Genomic DNA, 27640 nt, shown 5'->3' with positions numbered 1-27640 from the left:
TGAATTTGGAGCAGAGGAGTGAGAATGTAGTTATGAAGATTTATTCATTGCTTTCCTGGCCAGCATAGTTATATATATAATATATATATATAATTTTTAATCAATATACTAATGCTTCAGGTCTAGTCTGCCATCACTAGACACAACAACAAGCTTCCTGCCCATCTTGTACTACTGGAAACACTTTTTCTTTGGGCCATAGAACAGTTTGTTGTTTCCTCCAGGTCTTCAGAGTAACAGATACCTTTTGTATCCCAAGCTGCAATTACAGGGCTAATATAAACTTATTTTTGGTTCTCGGTGTGTCTCTCCCACTTCTCCCTTCTTGCCTGTACAAGGTCATCAGTAGCTTTGTTGTCTCAGCTTGCTCTTGCTGGAGTGCAGCCTCGTGCAACTCTTGGACTCATGTGAGACCCAGAGTAATGAAATGTGGAAGAGTCTTAAACCCCAGGAAGCTCTTCACAGGAACAACAGCCTTGAAGTGCGACTGACTATGAGTAGATTGTTTTAATATGTTGCGTTATGTTGTAAGTGAAATGTAGATTCACTTCTACCTTAGTACATTTTATAAATTTGATTGTTATGTTGCTCTTTCTCATGAGGAAGTAAAATAAAAAGTTGTCAGTAAGCAGGAGAGAGAGGATGGAATGTGAGGAGGGTTCATTTTTCATTTAAAAAATAGGTCAAAATTAAGAGGATTTCTTAAAAAAGAAGGATTATGTCACAGAGTAAAATATGATTTTGTCCTGAGTTAAAGACTAGATTATTCCAAGATGGGAGAAGAGAGACTAGGGCAGTATCAGGAGGTTCTCTTGACTTCACAGGAGAACCAAATAAGTTACAAAGGCTTTGTGGAGAATGAATCACAGGATGCATGCGGTGATTATTGGAGGCGATTAATTAGCAGATTGTATTTATAAACTTATATACAGGTATGTGACAATTATAATTAAAGAATAAGTGGCCATGCATTTGAGAGGCAGCAGAAGGGACAGAGGAGGGATTGGAGGAAGGAGACGGAGAGGGAGGTGAAATCAATATAGTACTCATATATGAAATTCCTAAGGTTAAATTTCAGTTCATTCTTATAAAACTCTAATCCAGGCCTCTCTTAAAAATTACCTTAAGTTATTGATATTCTCTGCTAACAACTGGTTTAAAAAAATCAGAGTTTATGGTTAATTAAGATGATTTTTATGTTTTTGTTGTCGGGCATTTTAGGAAAGTGATTTTAAAGAAAAGTTTATTTAAGTATCTATTTTAAAATCTTTTAGATGGAGCCAATGAAATGGATCAGCAGATAAGGACAGTAGCTACCAAGTGTGAGAACTTGAGTTCCTCCTCAGGACTCACTTGGCGGGAGGTAATAGCTGACTCCAGACATTGTCTTCTGACCTCCACATTTATATGTAAACATAGGTGCCCATTCTCAAAGAAATAAAACTCAATAAAAACTTTAAAAAGTCTCTTAAATGCCACTTTTAAAACAACTGTTTGGAGCCGGGCGTTGGTGGTGCACACCTTTAATCCCAGCACTCGGGAGGCAGAGGTAGGTGGATCTCTGTGAGTTTGAGGCCAGCCTGGTCTACAGAGCAAGTTCCTGGACAGCCTCCAAAGCTACACAGGCAAACCTTGCCTCAAAAAACAAACAAACAAACAAACAAACAAACAAACAAACAAACTGTTTGGGTGTGACTCCAGCCAAAGATAACTATATTGCTTTGCTAGTTACTAAACTTCATACAAAACCCTAATGGCTGGTTTAAGTCTTTTGCCAATCACAGTTTTGGTCATTTCTACATATAAACAAATCAATAAGTAACAACTACATATAAGCAAATAAACAAAACTATATGTATAAACAAATAAATATAACTCTAATGAGTATTTCTGTAGGCATTCCAGGAGCCAAGGACTACCACAGTTTGTAGTAAACTTAGCAGCTTACAGCCTTGCCTCAGGGAAAGGCTTCCCAGGGTATAGGCTCTGCTCTGGCAGGACAGGGTCTTGCAGCTGGGGATGTTTACCCAGTGTAGCAGTTTTGCTAGGCAGGAGGTTTCTAGGGCCAAGTTGCTACAGTCCCTGATAGCTGATAGCTGATAGCTGAGAGCAGAGAGCTGAGAGCAGAGAGTGGGGAGCTGAGTGTAACAACTCTGCTCTGCCAAGGGAAGGTTTCCCCGGCTAGTGTTACAGCCCTGCTTGCTCTGCTCTGCTCTGCTCTGCCCAGGGTCGCCTCTGCTCCATTGCTGTTGCAAAGGAAGATCTTCACCCAAAGCTCATTGAAGGGGTTTATTGGGAGGGAAGGATCCAGGAGAGTGGGAACGTGAACAGTCACAAGCTGAACAGACACAGGGTTTATAAAGGGCTCCCAGAGTGGGAATTGGTCAGATTTTAGTGCTGAGCTCAGATTGGCTAGAGCTCTGCTCAGGGATTGGTTAGTTTTCTGCACAGGATTAGGGTCAGATTTGGCTTTGGTTTCAGAGCTAAAATGTGTTTCTTTCTCTGGTCCTTTTTAGCCTTTTGGCCCCAATTTTAGGGCCAGGGTGCATTTCTTTGGCTGACTCTGATTCCAGGGACAAAGGGTGTTCTTTTGGCACTGGTTTCATGGTCAGGGTACATTTCTTTAGCTCTGGTTGCAGGGTCAAAGTGTGTTTCTTTGGCTCTGCTCAGGGTGTGTTTCTTTGACTGGTCCCTTTTCCCTACAATTTCTTTTCCAAACTAGTTTTCACAAAATACTTGACTTTATTGGTTCATTTGTATTCTCCTTTTCAATCTTTGTAATCGCTGTCTGTTGACTTTTTACAGATGTTTGCCCTTATTAAGAGAACTTAGGCTACACTTGGAAGCCGCTAGGTCATCACCCATAGGACAGACAGAATTAAACTTGGGATACCCAGGTGGATAGTGGAAGAGCCATCCTCACCATTTAGCTGTTAAAACTTGGAAAAAGAAAAGGGGTTTCATTAGTACTGACTTCTCAGCATCCATCATCATCTTTCCCAGGCCCCAAAGTGGTATTAGGTCAACAAACCAGGACAGATGTCACTGCTGTATCAGGAACAGCAGGGATGAAATTACCAGATGGTTAATCAGCAATGTCGTCAGGGAAAAATTGTTCAGAGAGAAGGACAGGGACACAGGGATTATCAGAATTGGAATTTTAACAACCATGGCCTTGGTAGGAGAGGAGAAAAAACTTTCCACAGGATAGTCAAAATAGTTCATAATGTTTCTTCTGGTACAAAGAAAAGAGTCTTTTCAATTTCAGTCAGTCTTTCATCCCCTGGGTTCTAATTCTTAAAGCTCCCAGGGAAGCATTCCTGTTATCTGGGAAGCTTTCCTATTGTTATCATCTTTGGGTGTAACTGGATACAGGTGTCATTGCTTACAGTGGAGAATGAAAGGCATTTGTGGATGGATACAGGTGTCATTGCTCACAGTGGAGAAAAAATAAGGCATGCGTCGATGTATATAGGCACTTTCTTCTTCCTGGAGGTACCTTTTAACTCCATATTCCAGAAAGCAATCTATATACACATGTTATTACCAGCTTAGTACGTATGCACTGCTGTCTCTGTCTTGCTTGTCCTGAGTTGACTCCCTTGTTCAGGCAGTGTTTGGAAGAGTGCAGGACTGATACTGAACTCTGACATCCAGAGAACAGTGCAAGAGAAATGGTGTTAACTTGAGAGGCACACACGTCATATGCCTCAGAAGTGTGGTTGATGTCCTAGTCAGAGTGGCAGCTTGAGCTCTGGGATGATCATCTGCCCTAGCCCTTCCTATAAGGCCTGCTGGCTAGACATGAGATGGAAGGCAGGTTTCTTTTAGGATGATCTCCTCAGATCTTTCTCCTCACATCACCACCTCTCTTAACGGACCCTAACTTACATATGCAACTTTTTTGCTCAGTAGTGTTTGTGGTAACAGACAACCTGAGTGTGGTATCCAGATTAACAACTGGACATTAAAGCAGGCTCATTTTATTGCTTGGTATTTTCTACTTATGGTATCGAGGATTGAACCCAAGATATCACACATGGCAGGCAAGTGCTCTACCAATGAGCTACATCCTGAACCTTGAAAAAAACTTTAATGAGAACTATGGTCTTGCTGTTTTTCTTCAGATTGGTTGAGTAACTTTATTGAGAACTACAGTGTTGCTGTTTTTCTTCAGATTGGTTGAGTAATTGTGTGTGTGTGTGTGGGGGCGTGTATATGTGATGCATGCTTTTGCATTAGCAACACCGCACATTCCTTTGGAGGACCAAGGAGACTACTGAGGGTTTTCTACTGTTGCTCTTCTCTTTTATTGCCTTGAGAAAGGGTCTACCACTAAACTAGGGACTTGCTATTTTGTCTAGACTCACTAGTCAGTGGGCTCCTGGTGGCTACCAGGGCTGCCTGTCTCCATTCCCTAATGCTAGTTACGGAAATATGCAGCAGCCATGTCTGCGTTTTTACCTGGGTGCCGGAGATTTGAACTCGTTTTTTCCAGCATTCATAGCAAGCACTCTTACATATGTAATCTCTCTCATGCCTGAATTAGAATCTTCAGAGTCTCCTTTCACAGCTCACTCTTTTGCTCTTCTCTACTCATATTGAATTTGTTGCCAAAAGGTGTAATACGTACCTTTTAACATCCATCAAATAAACTTACGCATTTGCAGACTTACTGTGCAGAACTCCCATTAAACTGTGATTTCATCAAGCTGCCATCATTTCTTTGCTCAGCAACAGCTTTCTCTCTGTTTGCTGACAGAACTTTGCTCCCACCACTGTACTTTGCTAGAGTAATCTTTTCAAAATGCAAAGCCATCATGTCCTTAAAATCCTTAGCAGCTAACTATGACACATGCTATGCTTCTCAAACCCTCTACCGAACATCAGACACTTTCCCCCACTCTCTGCTCCAGCCTCCTGGCTTCCTTTGGGAACCTGGTTCCATCTTCCTTTCTACATGCCACAGGCCATTACTTGTTATATGCGATGATGTTCTGCTCTTCTCTGTCTGGACCCTTATATACTCTTTTAACTTTTGAATCCTTTAGACCTTTTCTTGGGCATTGCTTCTTTAGGGAATGGCTTATCTCTTTGACTTGGTCACATTTGTGATTTTCTGTTGTCTATAAAGTTATATGATTAATGGTTGTTTTCCTGATTTTTGTTTCTTGAGAACAGCCTACACATTGATTGTGCTCATTCTTGTATTGCTGCAACCAATGCTTTGTTGGAAAGATAGTCATTCAGGACATTTTTGCTGATAGGAAGGTTGATCAGTTTTTCTTTTTCTTTGCAGATTTGCCATCTCATTAATAATGATCATTTAGAGGAAACGGAGTGAAGGATACTTACATTTTTAATATTTCCCAATTCAGGATGGAGGCACAGATGGCATCGAGAACGGGTAATTTTCAATTCAAGATAATATTTATAACATTATAAAATATATGCTTCATACATTAAACAGTTAAAGCAACTGTATTACGGTTTCTTATTTCTCAAATAATAACCTTGAGCTCCCTTAAAAATACTAACTTAAAAAAAAACCTCTTCTTTCCTGTTTTAATAGAACATCACACAGTAGTTTTAGAGAAAATATCCAAATTAATCCTGGAAAACATGCCAAAGGCTGAGTAAGTATTTTTGTAGTAATTAAGAGTTTTGAAATCATGTGTAATATTCCCTTTTTCCTGTAGAGCTATTTGACCTTATTTGGGAATGTTGATCTGTACCTGCATCTGTCTCAGTGTGTGTGTGTGTGTGTGTGTGTGTGTGTGTGTGTGCATACAATACATACATGATATAAGTATATATAGTTATGAGCAACTATGTGTTCAGCATTTAGGTTATTAATGACAATGAAATATAACAACACTACTGTTTTTATGTCATCTATATGAGTTTTAATTATTTCTGTTTTTTTGTAGTTATTCCAGTTTATTCAATGATTTTGTTGAATCTGAGTTTTTCCTGATCGACGGAGACTCCTTGCTTGTCACATGTGTATGTGAGAAGTCACTTAAGCCAGGACAGAGTCTCCATTTCTTCTACTTGGTTGAGCGCTACCTGTTGGATGTTATTAGCAAAGGAGGGCAATTCGCCATAGTTTTCTTCAAGGTAACGCAGACCCGCCTGAGCTTTTCATTCTCTGAAGACTAAAACCAGAATTCATTTTAATAATTTGAGACAAGGACTCCTGTAGTTGAAACAGGACTTTGGATTCATGATTCTCTTGCTTCTGCCTTCCAAATGAAAGGATTTCAGGCGTGTGCTACCACACCTTGCTATAACTAAAGTTGTTTTTATAAAATTTTAGAAACATTTTCACCATTGATTGAAAAGCAAAATACATTTTTAAAAGTTCATAAGATGAGACTGAGGCTAAGGATGGAAGTTTGGAGCCCACCTGAGCCTCACACAGTGAGTTGATGAGTAGTCTGACCAACCTGGAAAGACCTCCTTAAAAGAAAAAAAATCTAGAAATGCAACTTGGTGGTAGAAGACTAGCCTAGTGAGTACAAGGCTGTGTGTTCAATCTTCAGTGCAGAAAATAAACAGAACAAAAAAGCATGAAACAATTGAAAAAGTCATAAAATTTGAAGGGAAGAAGAGAAAAAAACAAGTACCTAGCACTGCAGTGTTTAGGAATAAACACAATTAGATTATTTTGTGATGAGTAACCATGGGGAACTTTACTGGACAGAGTCACAAGAGTTGGTGCAAGTTTTAACAGTGGCTCCACTGATCTTAATTCTAGTCCTCCAACTCAGAAAACTCTGCCTTCAAAACTCAGCAGGCAACTTATTTGAGTCCATTGTTAGTGTGTCTGAGTCCACATGAACTCACTAATCCCAATTTGCTGTTGTGTGCTCTGTTATAAATACCAAAGAAAGAATATCATATTAGATATAATTAACAAAACTTTGGCAGTTTCAAATACTGGTGTATGCACCTGCTGCCATATCTTCCTGTTCTAATCTCAAGGCAGCTAATACTGTACTCAGGTACTCTGGAGTGGAATCTTCCAATCAGTTTGCAGCTCATGCTACTGTATGTTTCAGAGCATTACTGGCCAGCAGAATTTTGTTCAAGGAGCCATGGTTCTGCCTTATGTTTATAATTAGTTGCAAAGATTTTGGCCCACTGAGAAAAACTCATGCTGTTTATGAAATATTGCTACAGTCTGGAATTATTCTCTAGAATAGCCTGTTCCACTTTCAGCTCCCAATTCCAGAAAATTTCTAATTGAAAATTAGTATTTTCATAGTTTTTTTTCTGTTCCTTGTCTTCTTCAAGTGAGGTTGGACAGGAGAATGATTAGAAAACAGGAAGGCAAAGTGTAATGAACTCTGGGTACCATGGGCTTGCTTACTTTTAAGTCCAAAGTGTGATTAACTCTGAGTGCTATGGGCTTGCTTACTCTTAGGTCCAAAGTGTGATTTATAGTACACATTTGTGATACAGCAAACTTCCAGGGTCAATTTACTGAGTCTAGGACAGAAACAAACAAACAAACCCTGCTGTATCATATTCCTCAAGTGACCTTAATGATATGTGTTAACCCCCTGAACTAGTAAAATGCTAAATGATACTTTTCAAACAATGTACTTCATCTTCTGCTCTATAGGATGCTGAATATGCATACTTCAAAGTCCCTGAACTTCTTACACTGAGAACTGCTTTAATTCTACACCTTCAGAAGAATACCTCCATTGACGTTCGGACTGAATTTTCCGGATGCTTGTCCAAAGAGTGGAGCATTTTCTTGGATGAGAGTTGCCCCTATTTCTTGATTCTTGCCGATGAAGGCCTGAACAACCAGCAGACACACCTTTTCAACTTTGTAGTCATTCAGTCTTGGGCAGCGAAGGTCAACATCGTTCTCTTCTCGGGGCAAACATCTGACATCCTCCGTCTTTACGCATATTTTATGCAAAGCTCATATTCAGAGCAGATCTTTTTCAACCAGGTAATGCATATCTAAAGGACAATGTTCTAGAATTTTATAAACATTCCTAAATTAATTCAGGAGATAAGGCTCAGTAGTTAAGAGTGCTTACTACGCTTGTACCCATGTTGGGTAGTTCGTTACTGCCTGTAACTCCAGCTCCAAAGGAATTTGACAGCTTTGAACTCTGTGTATACTGCACTTACATGCACATACATACATACGTACATACATACATACATACATATATGTAGACAGACACACATACATACATACACAAAAAACTAAAAACGGAATAAATCTTTAAAAGAATCACTATCTTGATTCAATAGTGACTCTACCTGCTTTATAGAAACTATTATAGTTTTAATAGGATGATATATAGATTAATAATAATGATGATGAATTAATAGTGATAACATGGTAATTTGCTAAGCACATTTTATTGTATAAGAGTTCTTAACACTTACAAATTATTTATATTTAATATTCACAAAAGTCTCATGAGGCAGGCATAAGAACTGCCTATATTTGAAGATGGTGAAATAGATGATTGACTATGTAGCCTGTTTAAAAACAGTACTATAAATCAGGAGTATAATAGGATATAGAATTTATGAGAAGCAGTGTTACACTGTTCCCTATGTCCTCAAACACTGTGTGTCGTGTGAAATCAAAGTTAATGAAGGTTAGAAATACATGACCTCAGAGACAAAGGTATGTCTCTGTTGCTGAGATCCACTAGTGAAATGACAGATTAGGGGTTGCCTTTATGAGAACTCACCAGAGTAGGTTAAAAGAAGAAAAGAATGTGGTGGATCCATATCTTCATAAATAACCAGCCAATAAATCATTGACCTTTCAAAGAATAAGAATTCAAATTCCATGATGATATTATTTTATCTATATTTGAGAACTAATTTGTTGAGATTTCAGAGTAAAGCATGTGTACTAACTTTATAAACAGTGTGCCTATTTTTCACTAGTTAAGGTGAACTCTGTAAATGAATATCATTTTAGCTTATCAAAGTATATTTAGAACCAGTTAATGTGTACATCTCTGAGAATTGTATCATGCTCATCATTGCTCATTTGCATACACATAAGTAGTTGTTATGACATGACAGGGCAGTTTATTTTGCTTTCATTAGGATTCTTCTCATTAAAGTATTCCTAAATCTGACTTCCAACTGTGAGCAGAAACAGGCCTGGACTTTATTTTTATACCTAGGGCAAATATTAAATATTGTGTAGACCGGGTCTCACTGTGTAGTTCAGGCTGGCCTGGAACTCACAAAGCTACACTTTCCTCTGCACCTCTGGATGGTGGAATTAAAGGCATGTGCCACTATACCTAGTCTGAGTTTGTTGTATTCTGTTGATAGCAGTTTCTGGATCTGAGTTCTGAGAAATCTTGCAAACATTCTGCCTAGAATAAACTTTAATGGAGAATTTTATTTATAAAATAACTTATGTCCTAATTCATTAAAATTTACCTTAAAGAAGCTTTTTATTTTTACATTAACTGATGATCTGAGGACTACTTAGAATTTAAAATACAATGAAATACATCTTATGACTCCATTTGTAGACTAGTGGAAATGCCATTGAAACTGGTGGCAATGACTGTTTCTAGTACTGTAGATGCCCATGGGGAGGAGATTCTAGTCTCCTCTTTAGGGTGCTTGGTAAAAAAGTGTCATAGTGAAACATACTGAATTTGTATTATGTGTAACTTTGTGAAACTGCTAAAATATGGCACTGCGTTTCCAGATGAGATAAACGAGTATTGCCTGGAAGGGTTTCTAAACATTGCTGACCAACCTCAATTACATTAGTGGAGATTTTAGACTGAGAACTGCACTCTAATATGATTGTTTCTTAAATATCTGAGCTTTTTAGTTGGTAACTATTTTATTTGTAACAACTTATCACACTTTGTTTTTTAGAATATGAGGGAGATTGTGATTGCTTACAAAAGCCTGATTCGGCAGTTGGAAAAATATAGAGACGTGAATTTAACAACTCTGTTTGGAGATTTAAAGTTCAACACTATGATGGAAAAGGTAATAGAACTTGAAAAAACTACTTTTTAGTTGAACTATGTTTTTAAAAGTGTGTGTGTGTGTGTGTGTGTGTGTGTGTGTGTCTATAACCTTGTATGTCACTCCTAGTGTTTTACCTTGTTTGAGATCATCAAGCTTCTAGGATTTCTCTGGTTTAATGGATATACTAACAGAACTCTTGTAGCAGTGGTGAGTAGGAGAGATCCTAGACGTCTTTCCCCTTTTCCTGGTCTGAGCAGGCATGTCTCTATTTGCCCCTGTCAAGTAGGACTAAGATACAGATGTGTCTAGACTCTGATGTAAAGAAGATGACCCTGAATTTCTCCAATTGTTTATATCATGAACACAGTGGTGTAAATATACCTCAGTGCTATTGTTTTCCCCTCAGTTTCATTGTCATATAGCATTGACACATTTTCTGGTAAAAATATACTTCAGCATGATGTATTGTTTTGTTACTAAGGTCTTGGGTTCTGTTTGCTGTATATCCTGTTGAATTTCTGCGTTGGTTGGTATCTGTGATATATCAAACTTGGTAGAATTCTCTGGTTGAAGCTTTGTGTCTAAAGTCAGGATGGTGTCTTAGTCATTTTACCAGCATCATTGATACTGCTGTACTTATGCCTACTATACTAAAACAATCAATTATGCAATTTGTTCTGGGAAATTAGAAATTTGACTTTTTCAAGATTGTTTCCACAAAAGTTTCTTAAATAGACCTTTAAAAACCTTTGAAGTGGTTTTCTATCTCAGTGTCACACTCTTCTTTATTTTTAATGCATTTGTGACTTCTCTTATTAGGTTAATTATGTTTGTCCAATTTCAGCTTAATTAATTAGATATACAGAATTTTATTCTCTTAAGCTATGATTTCATCTTTTATTTTCTTGTTTCTTTTTATCTATTTTTTGATAAGAGCATTTAATCTACTTTCTCAATTTTGGTATTAAATGTTTAGTGTGATTCTTTTTTCTGAACATTGCTTTCATGGCATGAAATAGATTTTGATATAGAGACAGCTATTTTCAATTTAGTCCATAGATTATCATATGATTTTATTATGATTTTAAAAGTATATAACTTCAATCTGCATTTCTTTTTTCACATGAATGATTTAATAGGAAATTGAATGTTTTAGACAGGAATGATGGGATGGTCATTAAGAGCAGTAGCTGCTCTCACAGAGTCTGAACTTGAATCCCAGAGTCACAAGGTGGTCCATAACCATCCATAACTCCAATTGTAGGGAATCCCATGCCCTTTTTTGACATCTGTGGGCACCAAGCACATATGAGCTACAACTGTATGCGCAGGCAATAAACTCACACCTTAAAGTAAAATGAATAAATTGAAAAAAATAAAGAAAAATTCAGATTGAAAGATTACTTTTAAAAATGGCATTTGTATATCTCTGCAGATTAGGTATTTCTTATGATTGTTCTAATTGACTCTTTAATAATAGCAACTCATAAGGTTGTAGAATCTCTCTTTGGTCCCTACAAAGTCTTGAGGTGTCACGAGAATGATGGGAAACTTGACATATTCTTCAGAAGGGGTATGTCCTTTCTCCCTTGCACATTTCATCATTGTTATTTCCTGGTACTACTATTTTCTTTTTTAACTGATGTAGAAGAGGAGATTTTGTGCAAAATACCTACAAAAGCACCCAATTCATTTAGGAAATTGATTTCTATGATATATGTTGCTTCTAGATTATCCATACAATTATATGTGCATGTAATTTAAGAATATACAAGATAGGTGGCTGGAGAGTTGACTCAGTGACTAAGAATTCTTACTCTCATATGTATATGAATATATATGCATATATTCAGGCAAAACATTCATGACCATAAAATAATAAAAATTAAAGTCTAAAGAGCATAAAAATTCTTGTGAGTAATCTTGTGTCTTGGTCCACATGGGAATAAGTTTCATCAATAGAATATATGGTATTAAGATTCAAGAATGTGATGGTCTTATTATTCTAAATATGTTTCCTTATTGTTATATATGGCTTGCTTATAATACCAGCACTTAGAGGCAGGACTCACCCATTTTGAATACATTCTTTAAGTGACACCATGTATTTTACAGTATTGACGGTATGGTAGATTATATACCCTTTCATTACTTTTCTAAATTGTTATATACGTATTTGATAATTTTATTAAAATTCTTAAGAGTAATATTTTATAGACATATGCTATTTCTTGAATGCTGAACATTTAAATTGTTTGAGGATTTGCTTTTACAAATAAATATGTGATGAACATCTTGGTCCACTCATCTTTGAGCAGACTTCGGATTGTTCTTCTAGGTTAGATCTACAGAATTTGAATGAAAAGTATCAATATATTGAATGGTAGTTAAATGTATTGTCATATGCTTTGCCTGTTTATAACTTAATTATCAGAGTGTTAGGGGTGACATAATATGATTTCTGGTGCTGTCTGTTATTGAAGTAGTAAAAGACGAAAAAATTCCTTTTGATACCACGAAAATAAAACAGTGAAAATATTTATATTACCAAGTGGCATAAACATTTTTCTATTTTCACATTATTTAAGTTTCATTAGAGAATTAATATTTAAAGTGTCATGAATTTCTGTGTTGACTTACAGGGTTTTTTTGTGCGTATATTTGTGAACAGTTTCTTCAAATTTTTTTGAAATAATTTTACCACTAAAAATTTTGTTCAGAATTTTTTTAGTGGGAATAGGTACAGTTTCCATGTGGTCATACCCACCCTTTCATTACTATATAATCACTTAGGAATAAATACAGTTTCTAATTGTCATGACATGTTATAATTTTCTACTGTGACAGGCTTGTGAGACTATATCTCTGCTCACACAACTTTGGCCAGAAGGATCTGACATCCGACGAGTCCTTTGTGTCACTTCTTGCTCCCTCTCCTTGGAAATGTACCATTCTTTTTTAGAAAATGAAGAAGAGAAAGCATCCAAGCAGACATGTGAAGTCAAACAGGTGTGGTTGTTACACTGGGATGTACCCTGGCTTTTCTGTTTTATTATTTTCACCTACTATTTCCCCCTCGTGGCACAGATGTTTTCTCTTGTTTATGTGCACCTTGGAAGTAGGAAAAGTCCCTACAATTCATGTTATAAAGAAGTATGTGTGTCATGATTTAGTGTGTTTCTGACAGGTGTTTCACATAAGAATACTTAGCCCCCAAAACCCATAGGTAGGTAAAAGGAGAAACAACCTACTATTGTTATTGTGCTTTGGGCTTTTCTTGTGCACGGTGCATGGAATACTCAGGAAAGTCTTGCAAGACAGGCATTGTTATTTCTATTACACATATCATAGCACAGACTTTCAGCTTTGGAGAGTTAACAGTCCTCCAACCCAAGATGCTAAATAGCAATGTAGATTGAATTCAGGTTTATCTTGTGCAAATTTCTCAGTGTCTTTGAAAGGTACTCTCACACTGTGGTGTTTTGGTACCCTACTGGCTGGGGACAGACTACCGTTCTTAGGTTTCTTTATTGCAGAAGATGACAAGAATCTGGTGACCAGTTGAGATTTAGTTATGGCTAAACATTCATCTCTGGGTATATGTGCTCATGGATACAAAGCTATACACATGTACACTTACCATTTTATATGTAAACTGAGTACTATGGAATCTCAGCTAGTTAATCCTACTAACTTTTCCCATTTCAGAAATGGACATGGACAAGTTTTTAATATTTTGCTTTGCAGTGTCTCCTTAAATACAATTTTAAATGAAACCATTCTACATGATTAGACATCCAATTTTAAACCATCCCTAAATCATGATAGTAAGTTAACTTTTCTCCCTAGAACATCTAATCATTTAGACCCTCTTTGTCATCCTAGGAGTGTCCCAGTGAAGTCTTCTTGCTCCCCAATAAGCCAAAATAGCAATGATGTCCTTTACCTATGATGCTAAATATATATATATATATATTTATCTCTGTTGTCATTGTGCAGTTACACCTTTGCTACTGTGTTGTCCTCATGATAGTTCATATTGCCTTCACAGTTGATTGATTAGAAAGAAGAGAGTACTTAGCATGTAATCCCACCCACCCAAGATCGTGTGAAACCTCCCCTTCATAACCTAGTTTATTACCTTAAACCTGGAGTCCCTGAAAATACGCAATCAGGCTATACACCAGCTTCTGCAAAGCTAGAAATTTCCTTTTCCCCTTTACCTCAAACATGTTTAAGCACAGCCTAGTTTCTGGGTAAGTATTGTCTCAGAAATGGAGAATGTGAAAATGTGGGATTCCCACAGAGAGAGTGGCTACCAAGTCTGCCCTTCCACAAATTGAGTGTGTAGTCTCCCAGCCTGCTGCCCTCTGCTCACATTCTTCATTTTCTTCAGGAGAAAGGCAATTATTTAACCCTGAAGGACATGGAAGATTTCTGCAAGCTGCATTGCCTCAGTGTGGTTTTTCAACTCCATCTACCTCTGGCTCAGAGAGCACGATCAAGATTCATCACTTCTGGTTGGATTCAGGACCTCAAGACTGTCTTTAAAATGGTAAATGCACTCTCCATCCTCTTCTACTTTTGTTTTAACTACTTGATACATAAAAAACCACAGTAACCTTCAAAACAAATTTACACAGGGTAGTGTTAATAATTGGCATTTGCAAAGGTCGACTTGCTTACATCAGTCACCTGACTAGTCTTAACAACTATATTAAGTTGTAATAACAAACATCATGGCTTGTATCCAACCCAAGGAGGAGCCTCTCAAAATTTTCCTCCTTAAAATTCTTTTCAGCATTAGGATTGTATGTCGTTAATGAGGAAGTTCCCAGTAACCACCATATTCTGCATTGGAAAAGAACTGGGAAATGAATACAAGGCTTTATTACTTTTTTCCATTATAGATTATGCATAGAGAGACTTTGGAGACCTTAGGAAAACAGAAAGCAAATATTTCTTTACAGTCTTCCAAGCAAATCAGTGCTAGGATCTGTTCAGTTTATTCTCTTCATTCCAAATGAGCAGATTTTTCTGTTGTTTCTTGCATAGAAAGTATTCCTATTCATTTTTTTCTTTTCACGTTTTCCTATTTTCTTTCTAACATTGTGTGATGCCATTTTAATGGCTACTAGTTACATCTTTACATATAATATATGCATAAACATACATATGTATATATTAGCCACGTATACTTTCTATTAGGATTCTGAGGTTAATAATAAAAAATATGTCCTGTGCCCAATGGAATTAGAAATATGCTCTTCCAACCTGGAAACAGAGTGAGACAAACACTCCTTGTTGCCTTACCTGAACTCTTTTAGATGGCTACATTTTATAGAGAAGACACATATTGAATTTTAACAATTACTGTGAAGGAAGAGCTAGAGTACTTTAGATTATTATAATAAAAAGATCTAGTCAAGTTTGCCAGAGTTTCTCTAAGAAGTTACATGACCAAAGTCCTGAAGAATGGGTAAGAGTTAGATGGATGGAGAGAATGGAAACCAGATTCTGGAAGAAGAAGCATTATGTGTGATTTCCCTAAAGATAGCATGACTGAGGAACTAGGGTCCATCCAGTGTATGAAGGACAAAAAGACTATAGGGTTAGTGATGAAGCTGGTGTAGTAGGTGAGAGGCAAGTCATGTAGCATCCCTGTAGATCAGGGTAGATAAATTCATCATAAGTTCATTGGGTGCCTGCTAAACAGTTTTAAGTAGGCTATTGGAACTTCTATATTTTAAAAAGTGTTTTTAATTGCAATGTAGATGACACACTGTAGATAAAAAACTGGATTTGGGGGCATTAGGGGACTATTTATCCATATACCTGTTGATGGTGTTAGAGACTAAAGAAGTAACTTCTCTGCACTCTACACATAAGGGTCTTAGTATGCTTCTGTAGCATTCTGACGAGTGACCTAAACATAACTGGCAGCAGCTCAGCTGCATGGAGAGTGTCTCTTCCTTACTCAATGAGAAATAGCACTTGCATAAATGTTAATGTCCAGCTTGAGAGATGCGGAGCCAATTCATGAGTGTATTAATTTGACTGTGACTAAAGTGGTGAGGAAGTTACATTGATTTCACTTGATAGTGCTTGCATTGCATTTACTACATCAGCACAACATGATCTGGGGTTGGAAGCTTAAGGTCAGGTACAAGACACAAGAGTGATGATTCAATTGGTAAAATACATGCCTTGGAAGCCTGAGAGTGTAACTTTGATCTACAATGTAGAACCGTGTACCAAATCAGGTGCAATGATACTCACGTTAATCTCAAGACTAGGTAGATGGAAAGATCTCTTGTTGGCCATCTAGCCTACTTGGTCAAGTTCCAGGCCATACATAAAGTGGAATATACGAGGAGAATGACTCCCGAGGTCAATTTGTGGCCCCCACATACCTGCACACACCCATGGCACATCCATGTTCATACAAAAGAGTATCAGGGTGCATTGATTTTCTGCATTAGTGAACATAGCTGTTGTAATGGAATTTTTAAAGAGTTCTGTGCTGTAGTAAATATGAGGCATGGTGAAGATGTCTCTAAGTAGGTTCTACTGATTCTTGAGAGAAAATTCTGTATCCTAAACCCCATGTGTGGGCATTCCTCCAGTTGCTCTGTTAGTCCTTCAGGGGTAGCAGACTCTGAGTCATTAATGAAAGGCAGGAAGACTTCTGGATGGGTCATTTCAGGCTAAAATATCAAACCTGCTCACGTCTGCAATTAAAATAAACATGTGGCACCAGTAATGTGCTTTGGCTTTTGTTATGATTTTTTTCTCAGTTGTATTAAATTACTTTGTCACCTTTATGTAGTTCAAGTCTGGAGCACAAATGGGAGCTGGTGTGAATGCAGTAGGTGTGATACAGACTTGAATGGATGCCTTCTATGTACAACTGTTATTAGTGAAAACTTTTTGACATTATGTTAAAAGACATTATTTAAAAAATCTTTAAGCATTTGACAACGTTCTAAGATGGACAGGCAGGAAGTACCTGAAAACGTTATCTGATCAAGAACAGTAGCTTCATTTTCCTCCTTTCCTTGGGAAGCATTAAGTTTTAATACTAAGGGAGAGTGGATGAGGAAATCTTACTCGGGAGATTCTCACTTTAACTCTAAACCATACTGTTGTTTGCTCAAGCGTTGTCAGCGGTGAGAAAGAGACCACAGAACTCAACAGAAGCCACTTGGAATTTATTAGGGAGGAGCAGCGAGGGGAGGGGTTGGCATCAGCAAACAGGAGTGAACGTGAAGGGAGCCTTGGTTAGAATGGAAAGCTTGCGCATGCGTACAGAGTCCTAAAGCAGCCATCGCATGCCGGCCCTTTGAACTGTCCAGGTATCTGCCTCAGTGCCAGTGTGAGTGTACCCTACCAGTTAACAGGGGGCAGGGTGTGCATAAAGCCAGGATAAAAGCTGGCGTGCTGGTAACCAGTTGTTTCATTGCTGTCCGAGCTCCGTGGAACTTCTCTGTGATGTCCTGGTATTTTGCTGACCCTGCCCCCTATGAGGTCAGCATAATGTCAGGATATCAACACATACCACTGAAGAAGACTCATGACTGCTGTGGCCAGAATTAAGTACTGTTTGTAAAGACATTCTGCCAGTGTTTCCCTAGAACATCACTGAGCAACCTTAAGTGAGCATAGGAGGTTGGAAAGCATTTTGTTCTTTCTAGAAGCCTTAACAGCCCAACATTTGACAACCCAAAAGTAAACAAGGAAACCTCAGCAAAGAACAGAGGCACATTAAAAAGCTGAAGAAATACGTAGCTTTTGAGATTTTGGATCACAATGGGAGGAAACAGTCAATAGTAATTACATATATTTCTTAACTCATGATAAAAACAAGGTCCCACTGTGTAGCCCAGGTTGGTCTGAGATGGACTGTGTGACACAGACTGACCTCACACTTGCAGCCATCCTCCTGCCTTAGCCTCCCAAGTTCTAGTATTACATTCAGTTTAAATTCGTTTTTGAGCCAGTTTTTGTTTTATGTGATGCTTCAAGTTTTGAGGGACAACATATTCCTTATTCAGCCTAGATAGCTTTATATGCTAATGCATATTGGGGCAGTCATGCCATTTGCCATTCATTTAGATTACAGATGTGTATGGGGTCATTCTACATGTTACTGTGGACATGAAAGCTGTCAATAACTTCTTTTTTGATTTTCAGAAAAAGTGGTGCGAGTATTTCATCTTAAGTAATGTGCACACATTTGAATTGTGGAGTCTGAATTCACTTCACCTTTCTGATTTAAGTGATGAGCCTTTGCTGAAGAATATTGCATTTTACTATGAACATGAAAACCCAGAAGGTATCAACTTACTGTATAAGACAATCACCTTCCTTTAGAGAGAAATATCGTGAAAAATTTCAAGTTTCAAAATCATTTCTTAAATGTCCATTGCATAACTAGTAATTATTTTTCAGTTTCAGTCTTTTTTATACTTTATATTTGCGCCAATCAGAATGAATATAGCAATCCAAAATATTTTTCAAGTTAATATTAATCTGTGAGTATTTGTTTAAAAGCATGTGTTTGTGTTTGACATTTAGCATGTAATGTTTATTTATAAAATTGCTCTTATGAGTATAAATATTTCACTATTATTAGTGATTTAAGAATTTAAAGTTTTTCCAAGAGGGCATCTCTATAATTTCTTTGTGGAATTTTGGTTTTTGTTACAATAATTTTTCTTGTGTTTTTATAGTCAAAGAAAAAGTAAACACATTTTGAGAGAATAGTACTTGAGTGAGTAGCACTGAAATGTCTTTGAAATCAAGATGTGGTCCCTTCATATTGTAGGCATCGGACTAACTTAGCTACTTATAAAATAATCACTCTCTGCTCATTTTTATATTGACTTTATTCAATTTTATTGGTTTCAAAGCTATATGTGGTATAATATTTTATTACCATAAAATAATTGAATTTCAACTGTTATAATTAGTTAAGACATTAATTTTTAATATTGAGATGTCAAACAGGAAAGCAAGATCATTTTAAGATGTGTCACAGTGTTGTCTGCAGCCATAATAGTTTTCTCTTAGATTCAGTGAGAAGCCCACTGAAAATTACCATTTGCCCTGTATTTCAGAGCCTGGTGGCTTTAGTGAAGTTGCATGCTTTTATGCATGCATCAGTGCTCCTTAATACAGTGTATTTTTAATTGTGATCCAGGCCTGGATTTGAATGTAGGAGATATCATCATGAAGGAGTATGTACATCTCTGGGACACTGTGTCAAAGTTGGTCAGAAAGTTTGATGTAGGAAAACCATTTCCTGTGCGAACAACAAAATGTCATTTTCTTAAAAAGACCCCATCACCAATCAAAGGTAACTTATTCCTAACTTAAATTAAGAAAAAATACCTCTTGAAAACTCAAAGTAAAAATCATTTTCTAGCATTTGTGTGTTTAAAAAATTGCTATGTCCATGTGCTTTGACTCATATTGCAAATTTATTTACTTGTAATGTTACCACTTAAAAAAAATCAAAACCAAATGCGAGTGAATTCTATTTCTACCAGTGTGACCTCTGTCAATTAAAAATTTCAATACTGTATTACATTATGATGGCTCCTCTCCAAATACTTGAATTGGGGAAGACCTCAAGGTAACTGGGGGAGCTGAAACCCTGCTAAGCCAGAGTAGAGACTGTTGTGGTACTGCATTCAGCAGCTGTGTTGTATAGTAACACAACGAACAATAGCCATGTGCTAGGAAGAGTATGAGATGCAAAAAAAAAAAAATAAGGATCCAGCATCCTCCTTAGGAAGTCCTTGCCCAAATCACTGCATTTGCCTTCTCCATGCTACTGAGGTATGTCTTTCGTGACATACATAGGAGATGAGGCCAGATCCAGAAGGTGGTAGAACAGACAGTCTTTAGAAAGCCCAGTTCCATGGGACCAACCTACAAAGGATAGCATCCCCTAGACCTGCCTTCCAAGGAATAGAAGCAACAAAGAGTCACACTGGGTGTGAAGCATAATGAATTACTATTGTGATTTTTGAACTTAAACTGTGAGGCCGCAAGACCACACTAATCCAGTAAATGAAAGTAACTGGAGAGATCTGGCAAATTATTATGAGGAACAAATCATAAACATTTGTTTCATAGGATTATGTGTCAACAATTTATGCTGACAGAATTTATGAAAGAGCTGAGGAATAAATAAGAACCCAACTGTGGACTTAGAAATAATAATAACTATTATATGCTATCTGAGTATAATTTGAAAACATTTAAGAGAGATTAAATATAAAATTAGAAGTGAGAAAAATAATAAAACTCTTAAGTAATATTCATTTCCATAACAAACAAGTAGAAATCAAAATACTGGGTGGGTTTAAAAGTTGATGGGATATTAATAACGGGAGAGTTTGGACACCATAAATAAATAAAGAGTCACACTTAAGGTTGGAGACATCCTTCACTGGTAGTGTATCCTAGAATGTATGAGGCCATAGGCTCAGTGTAAAATGGAATCTCAAAGTTGTGATTTGCATTTCCCTGATGAATAAGAATGGTGAACATTTCCTTAAGTGCCTTTCAGTCATTTGAGAATGTTCTGTTGAGAATTCTCTGTTTAGATCTGTACCCCATTTTTTAATTGGATTTTTTGGTAGTTGGATGTCTAGTTTATTGAGTTCTTTGTATGTTTTGGAGATCAACCTCTGTCAGATGTGTGGTTGGTGAAGATCTTTTCCCATTCTGTAGGGAATCATTTTGCCTTGACAGTGTTCTTTGCTCAGTTTCAGGAGGTCCCATTTATTAATTGTTGCTCTCAGTGTCCATGCTGCTGGTGTTCTATTTAGGAAGTGGTTTCCTGTGCCTATATGTTCAAGTGTACTTCCCACTTTCTCTTCTATGAGGTTAAGTGTGGATTGGATTTATATAGAGGTCTTTGATCCATTTCAATTTGAGTTTTGTACATGGCTATAGATATGGATCTATTGGCATTACTCTACAGGTTGACAAACAGATATACCAGCACTATTTGTTGAATACACTTTCTTTTTTCCAGTTTAAACTTTTAGCTTCTTTGTCAAAAATTAGGTATTCCTAGGTGTGTAGGTTGATATCAGGCTTTTGATTTGATTCCATTGGTCCACCTTTCTGTTTTTATGGTAATACCAAGCTGTTTTCATTACTACAGTTCCAGGTACCTCCTTAGCACAGTAGACAGTGTGTCTGTCTCATTACTACAGTTCTATAGTAGAGCTTGAAATCAGGGATGGTGATGCTTCCAGATGATCCCTTATTTTACAGGAATGTTTGGCTATCCTGGGTTTCTTGTCTTTCCATGTAAAGTTGTATATTGTTCTTTCAAGGTCTGTGAAGAATTGTGCTTGGATTTTGATGGGTGATTGAATTGAATCTGTAGATTACTTTTGGTAAGATTGCCATTTTTACTATATTGATCCTGTCTATCCAAGAATGTGGGAGATCTTTTCACTTTTCGATATTTTTAGTTCCTTTCTTTAAAGATTTGAAGTTATTGTCATACAGGCCTTTCACTCGTTTACTTAAAATTACCCCAAGATATTTTATGGTATTTGTGGCAATTGTGAAGGGTGATGTTTCTCTGATTTCTTTCTTAGACTGTTTAACATCTGTATATAGAAAAGCTACTGCTTTTTTTGTTTATCTTGTATCCTGATATATTCCTGAAAGTATTTATCAGTTGTAGGAGTTCTCTGGTAGAATTTTTGGGGTCATTTATGTAAACTGTCACATCATCAGCAAATAGTGAGAGTTTGACTTCTTCTTTTCCAAATTGTATCCCCTTGATCTCCTTTTGTTGCCTTTTTTCTCTAGCTAGAACTTCAAGTACAATATTGAGTAGGTATGGAGACAGTGGACAGCCTTTTCTTGTTCCTGATTTCAGTGGGATTGCTTTGAATTTCTCTCCATTTAGTTTGATGTTGACTGTTGGGTTACTGCATATTGCTTTATTATGTTTATGTATGTTCTTTGTACTTCTATTCTCCCCAAGATCTTTATGAGGAAAGGGTGTTGGATTTTGTCAAAGACTTTTTCATCATCTAATGAAATGATCATGTGATTTTTTTCTTTCAGTTTGTTTATATGGTGGGTAACATTGACATATTTTCATATATTGAACCATCCCTGTATCTATGGATTTGGTTTGCCAGTATTTTATTGAGTATTTTTGCATCAATGTTCATGAGGAAAATTGGTCTATATTCTCTTTTTTAGTTGTATCGTTGTATGACTTGGGCATCGGGGTAACTGTAGCCAAAAAAGGGTTTGGCAATGTTCCTTATGTTTCTATTGTGTGGAATAATTTGAGGAGTATTAGTACTATTTCTTCTTTGAACATCTGCTAGAGTTTGTGCTGAAACCATCTGAGCCTGGGCTTTTTTTTTGGGTTGGGAGACTATTGGTATCTGTTTCCTTAGGGTTTATAGGTGTATTTAAGTTGATTTAATTTTGGTATGTGGCATTTATTTAGAAAATTGTCCATCTCCTTAAAGTTTTCCAATTTTGTGGATTAGATTTCCTCAGTGTCTGCTATGTCCCCATTTTAATTTCTGATTTTGTTAATTTTGATAATCTCTCTCTGCCTTTTGGTTAGTTTGGATAAAGGGTTGTCTATTTTTTGAACTTCTCAAAGGACCTACTCTGTCTCATTGATTATTTGTATTGTTATCTTTGTTTCTATTTTATTGATTTCAGTCCTCCATTTGACTATTTCTTGCCCTCTACTCTTTCTGGGTGAGTTTGCTTCTTTTTGTTCTAGTGCTTTCAGTTGTTGTGTTCATTTACTAGAGAGGGCCTTTTCCAGGTTCTTTATGTAGGCATTTAGTGCTTTGAACTTTCTTCTTAGCACTGCTTTCATTGTGTCATGTAAGTTTGGGTATGCTGTGTGTTCATTTCATTAAATTTTAGGAAATCTTTAATTTCTTTATTTCTTTCTGGTGGTTTAGTTGATCATTGTTTAATTTTATGTGTTTGTGAGCTTTTGGAAATTAATGTTGCTATTGAATTCTAACCTTAAGCTGTGGTGATTTGATAGGGTACAGGGGTTTATTCCGATTTTTTGTGTGTCTTTGGAGGTTTACTTTGTTAGTGAATATGTGGTCTGTTTTTTAGAAGGTTCCATGAGGTGCTGGAAAGAAAGTATTTTCTTTTGTGTTTAGATAGACTGTTCTATAGATGTCTGTTAAGTTCATTGTTCACCCAGATTTTCCATTTTCAGAATTACCTTGATTTGTGTTTTCTTTATTGCCTCTATTTCAGATTTCAAGTCTTGACACATTTCCTTCACTTGGTTAATTGCCTTTTCTTGGTTTTCTTTAAGGGATTTGTTAGTATCTTCCAATTTTTTTTGTCTTTTCCTCTATTTCTTTAAGTGAATTTTTCATTTCCTTTTTAAGGGCCTCAATCATCCTTATAAAGTTATTTTTCAGGTAATGTGATGCTCAGGACTTGGTGTTGTAGCACCACTAGTTTCTAGTAGTGCCATATTGGTCTTTATACTGTTGAATGTGTTCTTACTCTTGTTGTCTACACATCTCTTCCTGTAATAGGTATAGGTGGAGCTTCTGCTTCAGCAGGTCTCTCTCTCCCATTGGTATAGTTGGGGGCGTGGCTCCATTGACTGCTCCTTCCTGCACAAACAGAGCAGAGCCTCTGGTGAATGCTTCTCCTGGTAGAAGAAGCTGGGCTTTTGAGTGAAGCTGCTCCAGACCAGAGGTTCAATCCTCTCTCTGCCACTGCTTCCAGGCTGGGGTTCAGGCCTCACACTTGCAGGAGCATAGTAAACCAGACGAAAACATTCCTTAGACACACAAAGTGAAATTGTAACATGAAAAATACAGACCCTCTCATAGGATTCAGAATTAACTCTAAAGGAAGAGTTAACTCTGACTCTTAAGAATTAGTCAAGTGGCAGATTTTTCAATACTGATAAAATGGAATTCACAGTGTAGCAGGATTATATGTAATTATTAAATTATCTAAGTGTTGAGGGTAGTGTGCATATTTACAGAAATCCAAAAATTGGTTTAGTCATAATAGCTTCCTCAATATTATAATGAATTTCAGGAAATATCATTTAGAGAGTGCATCAAAAGGAATGGTTACTAGGAACTTAGGATACATATATACATACATACGTACGTACATACATACATACATACATACATACGTGTGTGTGTGTGTGTGTGTGTGTGTGTGTGAGAGAGAGAGAGAGAGAGAGAGAGAGTATGTATTCTTGTCTCCTATGGCAATAAATTCCACTAGATAAAAGATCCCTGGTGCAAGGAGCTTACTGTTGAAATTTGATTAGGGCAGAAATGGAAAACACTATCCAGAACCTGTTTCTTAGCAGGTTTCTACTTAGGGAGACATGAGGTAAACTGGGAACCTTGGGATGGGGTTCACAATATCTTGGAAACGTATCTTGTGATGCATAAGATAGCTGGGTTATTTATTCTCCAGTTCCTGTTTTGATGTTGACTGAGATTTATTCTCAGTGCTTCTGACTTGATCCCTGTGGCTATAGGGAGAATAATAATAATACTTAAATTGTTACAGCAGGTATCCTGGGCAAACACAGGAATAAAGAGCATCAGGAGAACTATGAACAATATATTAAATAAAAAGTGTTCTTTAGCCAATTATCACAGTTATAAGATATATCTGATCTATTTACCCTCTATCATCTATCTATTTTCTATCATCTATTAACCATCTATATTATATTAACCTATTTACTAACCATCTATCTATCATCTGTGTATCTGTCAGTTATATCATCTATATCTACCTGCGTTTACATAGCTTTTATATAAAGCAAAAGGAAGTTCAAAGGGGGTATTGTAGTAATATCAATATCATCATCTTTGCTTTTTGTTATTTTTAATTTCATTTTGACACAATGTATATGATCTCTCAGATTGCTGTCTTTATAATCTTGATCACTTATTAGACAAAAATAAAAGGCTTACACATTCGAACATAAGCACCATAGGAATTATGATCTATCGCTTATTATTTATCTCTCTACCATCTATCAATAATCTGTAATCTTCACCATCAAAATGCATCTGTCTTGCCATGTATCTATCAATTCATCTACCTACCCACCAAACCACCTACTTATTTATCTATATACCTATTTTCTTAGTTATTATTTATTTATTTTATACTATGTTCCAAAAGGCAATGTGGGAAATAACTTTATGAGAAGGATTAGAATTAAAATGTAAATGAAGTGAATATAAAATGTTTTTAAATGTGAAATTTTGGAAAGCAATGTTTTATCTTCCTTTCTGAAAAATGTCACTTGATCATAAACTTTTGTTGTTTATAGAAAGTTCCCAGGAGAAGATACCAAATTTGGGTTTTATTCCTATGTCATGTAGTTTGGTTGATGAATTTACTGGAGACATTTTGAAAGACTTGCCTTTCCTAAAGAGGTAAGTCCTCCATACGTTTTAATAACTACTTGTTTGAAATGGGTAGCAGTTATTTATTAAATATTCTTTGAGAAAGCCTTGTCTGAATAAAACACTTAAGATAGTAAATTACATGCAATGCATATTTGCAACATATTGCCCATTAACCATCTTTATGACAGCTGTATGATTTCAATTGTAAAACAAAGTACTCCACCACTATTTTTAAATTAATGGAAAAAGGGATGTTTGAGAGTGTCAGAGCCATGGAGTGGTCCTGGTTTCTGAAGCTTCTAATAAAATGCCCTTTGCATTCTACCACACATGTTGTATCCCAGAGAGATGAGAAGGACTGCAGTTTTAAAAGTAACAACATGTGTTGGATTTGGAGGCATGGAATTTGAAATATGCTTGCATTTTTTTTGTCTCACAGTGATGATCCCATTGTTACCTCACTGGCTAAGCACAAGGAATTTGATGAGCTTGTGCACTGGCATTCCCACAGACCCCTCAGTGATGATTATGACAGGACCAAGACCAATTTTGATGGTGAGCTTGCTGATTCTGCTCAAATAATTCAAATCTACTTCACTTTTTTTTTTATGAAAGACACATCATGAAAACAAATCAAAAGTTCTGAGGAAGAACAGACAACACAACATTGAGATGGATAGCAGCAAGGATGATAACAGAGAATTCTCCCTTTGTTTCCTGGTGGTTGCTCATTGGCAGGTTGTAGGTGTCTTAGGCAGAGGCAACATTAGGCGACATTAGGGAAAGATGGTTTGTGATTTAAGAGATCTGTAAGGAAATAGGGGGGAGAATTGGGGTAGGTGCATTACATCTATTGTCAAAGGACACATTTTTAGTATCTGCTTCTGGAAACAGGCAGTGAAAACTTGTTTTAAAAGGATATGAGATGCTGGGAGTTGGTGGCCAGTGGTAGAACCCTTGACCTGAATGCGTGAAATCCTATGTTTAACCCTACAGGCAACATATGTATCTATGTACACACAGACACACACACACATAATTGAAAAATTGCCACTTTTGTAGATATGTTAAAAGTTATACTATGGATGAGATAGCTCAGTTTAAGATACCTCCTTTTGCCAAACTGATCAAACAAAATTGCTATTCTCTACTAGAAAGAATCGTGCCTGTATATGGGATGGTGTGAAAAGTTAGAGATGCTGTTGAGAAATATTAATCATTTTACATTTTAAGTTTTTTCTTTTTCAGAGCATTCAAGAGACCCCCGTCAACTTAGGAGTTTGCAGAAATACCATGTTTTTCAACGATTTTATGGGAGCTCGTTAGAATCAGTCTCCTCCAAGATCATCACAACTCAAGATACTAAGACGAAGAAGGATTGTAGTAAGTCCAGGAGCACAAAGACGCATGTAAGTTTCTGTAAATTCTATCATCATAAACAGCTCTTGCTGCAGGGGATCAGTGTTTATCACTAGTGCATGGACTTTGGGAGCCCATTCCCTATGGAGGGATACTTTCTCAGCCCAGATACACGGGGGGAGGGCCTAGGCCCAGCCCCAAATTATGTGACAGGCTGTTATTATCTCCAATGAGGGGGGCCTCATCCTCCCTGTGGAGTGGACAGGGAAGGAGGTGGGATGGGGGGTTGGTGGGGAGTATGGGAGGGCAGGAAGGAGAAGGAACTGAGATTGGTATGTAAAATAAGATTGTTTTTAATTTAAATATAAAGCAATTCTTGCTGCAATTCTTTATTGAATTTGTGTTTGCTCATCCCATTGGTGGCTTCTTTCCATGAGATACCTTCCTTTTTCGTACAGGTGTAGGGAATGAAATAACAGTCTTAGGTGTTTGAATGTGTGGCTCCCAGCTCGCTGCACTGTGTGGACAGGCTTGGGAGGTGGGCCTTGTTGGAGAAAGTATGTCACTGACATCTAACTGTGAGAGTTTAAAGCCTTGCCATTTTGAGTCTACTCTCTGTTTCCTGGTTGCAGTGTAAGATACAAACTTTCAGGGAAAGCTCCAGGTGCCATGCTTCTGCACTGCCATCATGGACTCTTACCCATCTGGAATCTTAAGCTTAGATAAGCTCTTTCTTGTATAAATTGTCTTGATCATGGTGTTTTATTACAGCACAGAAAAGTAACAAACATAAAAAAACAACCACATTTGTTATGATACCTGATAAGAAAGTCTAA

At 36.9% G+C, this 27640-nt stretch overlaps 1 protein-coding gene across 6 annotated transcripts in view; it reads left to right on the top strand.

Annotated features, from left to right (window-relative positions):
• The window catches only part of Ddx60 (DExD/H-box helicase 60), a 105197-nt gene that overhangs the window by 5862 nt on the left and 71695 nt on the right, over nucleotides 1-27640 (top strand). For all 6 annotated transcript variants that reach the window (XM_021230177.2, XM_013117165.2, XM_021230175.2 and 3 more), the window contains exons 2-13: nucleotides 5300-5407; nucleotides 5573-5636; nucleotides 5931-6120; nucleotides 7631-7972; nucleotides 9901-10017; nucleotides 12847-13008; nucleotides 14396-14554; nucleotides 18193-18334; nucleotides 19202-19357; nucleotides 25367-25472; nucleotides 25885-26000; nucleotides 26694-26854. In XM_021230177.2, the coding sequence (XP_021085836.1) occupies nucleotides 5380-5407; nucleotides 5573-5636; nucleotides 5931-6120; nucleotides 7631-7972; nucleotides 9901-10017; nucleotides 12847-13008; nucleotides 14396-14554; nucleotides 18193-18334; nucleotides 19202-19357; nucleotides 25367-25472; nucleotides 25885-26000; nucleotides 26694-26854 (1743 nt within the window). In that variant the 5' untranslated portion in view covers nucleotides 5300-5379. The remainder of the gene's footprint in view (nucleotides 1-5299; nucleotides 5408-5572; nucleotides 5637-5930; nucleotides 6121-7630; nucleotides 7973-9900; nucleotides 10018-12846; nucleotides 13009-14395; nucleotides 14555-18192; nucleotides 18335-19201; nucleotides 19358-25366; nucleotides 25473-25884; nucleotides 26001-26693; nucleotides 26855-27640) is intronic.

This window comes from Mesocricetus auratus, unplaced genomic scaffold, assembly GCF_017639785.1.
Source record: "Mesocricetus auratus isolate SY011 unplaced genomic scaffold, BCM_Maur_2.0 Super-Scaffold_6731, whole genome shotgun sequence".
Lineage (NCBI taxonomy): Eukaryota > Metazoa > Chordata > Mammalia > Rodentia > Cricetidae > Mesocricetus > Mesocricetus auratus.
Note: the sequence above shows the minus strand (reverse complement) of the source record. Positions and strands in the feature narration are given on the sequence as shown.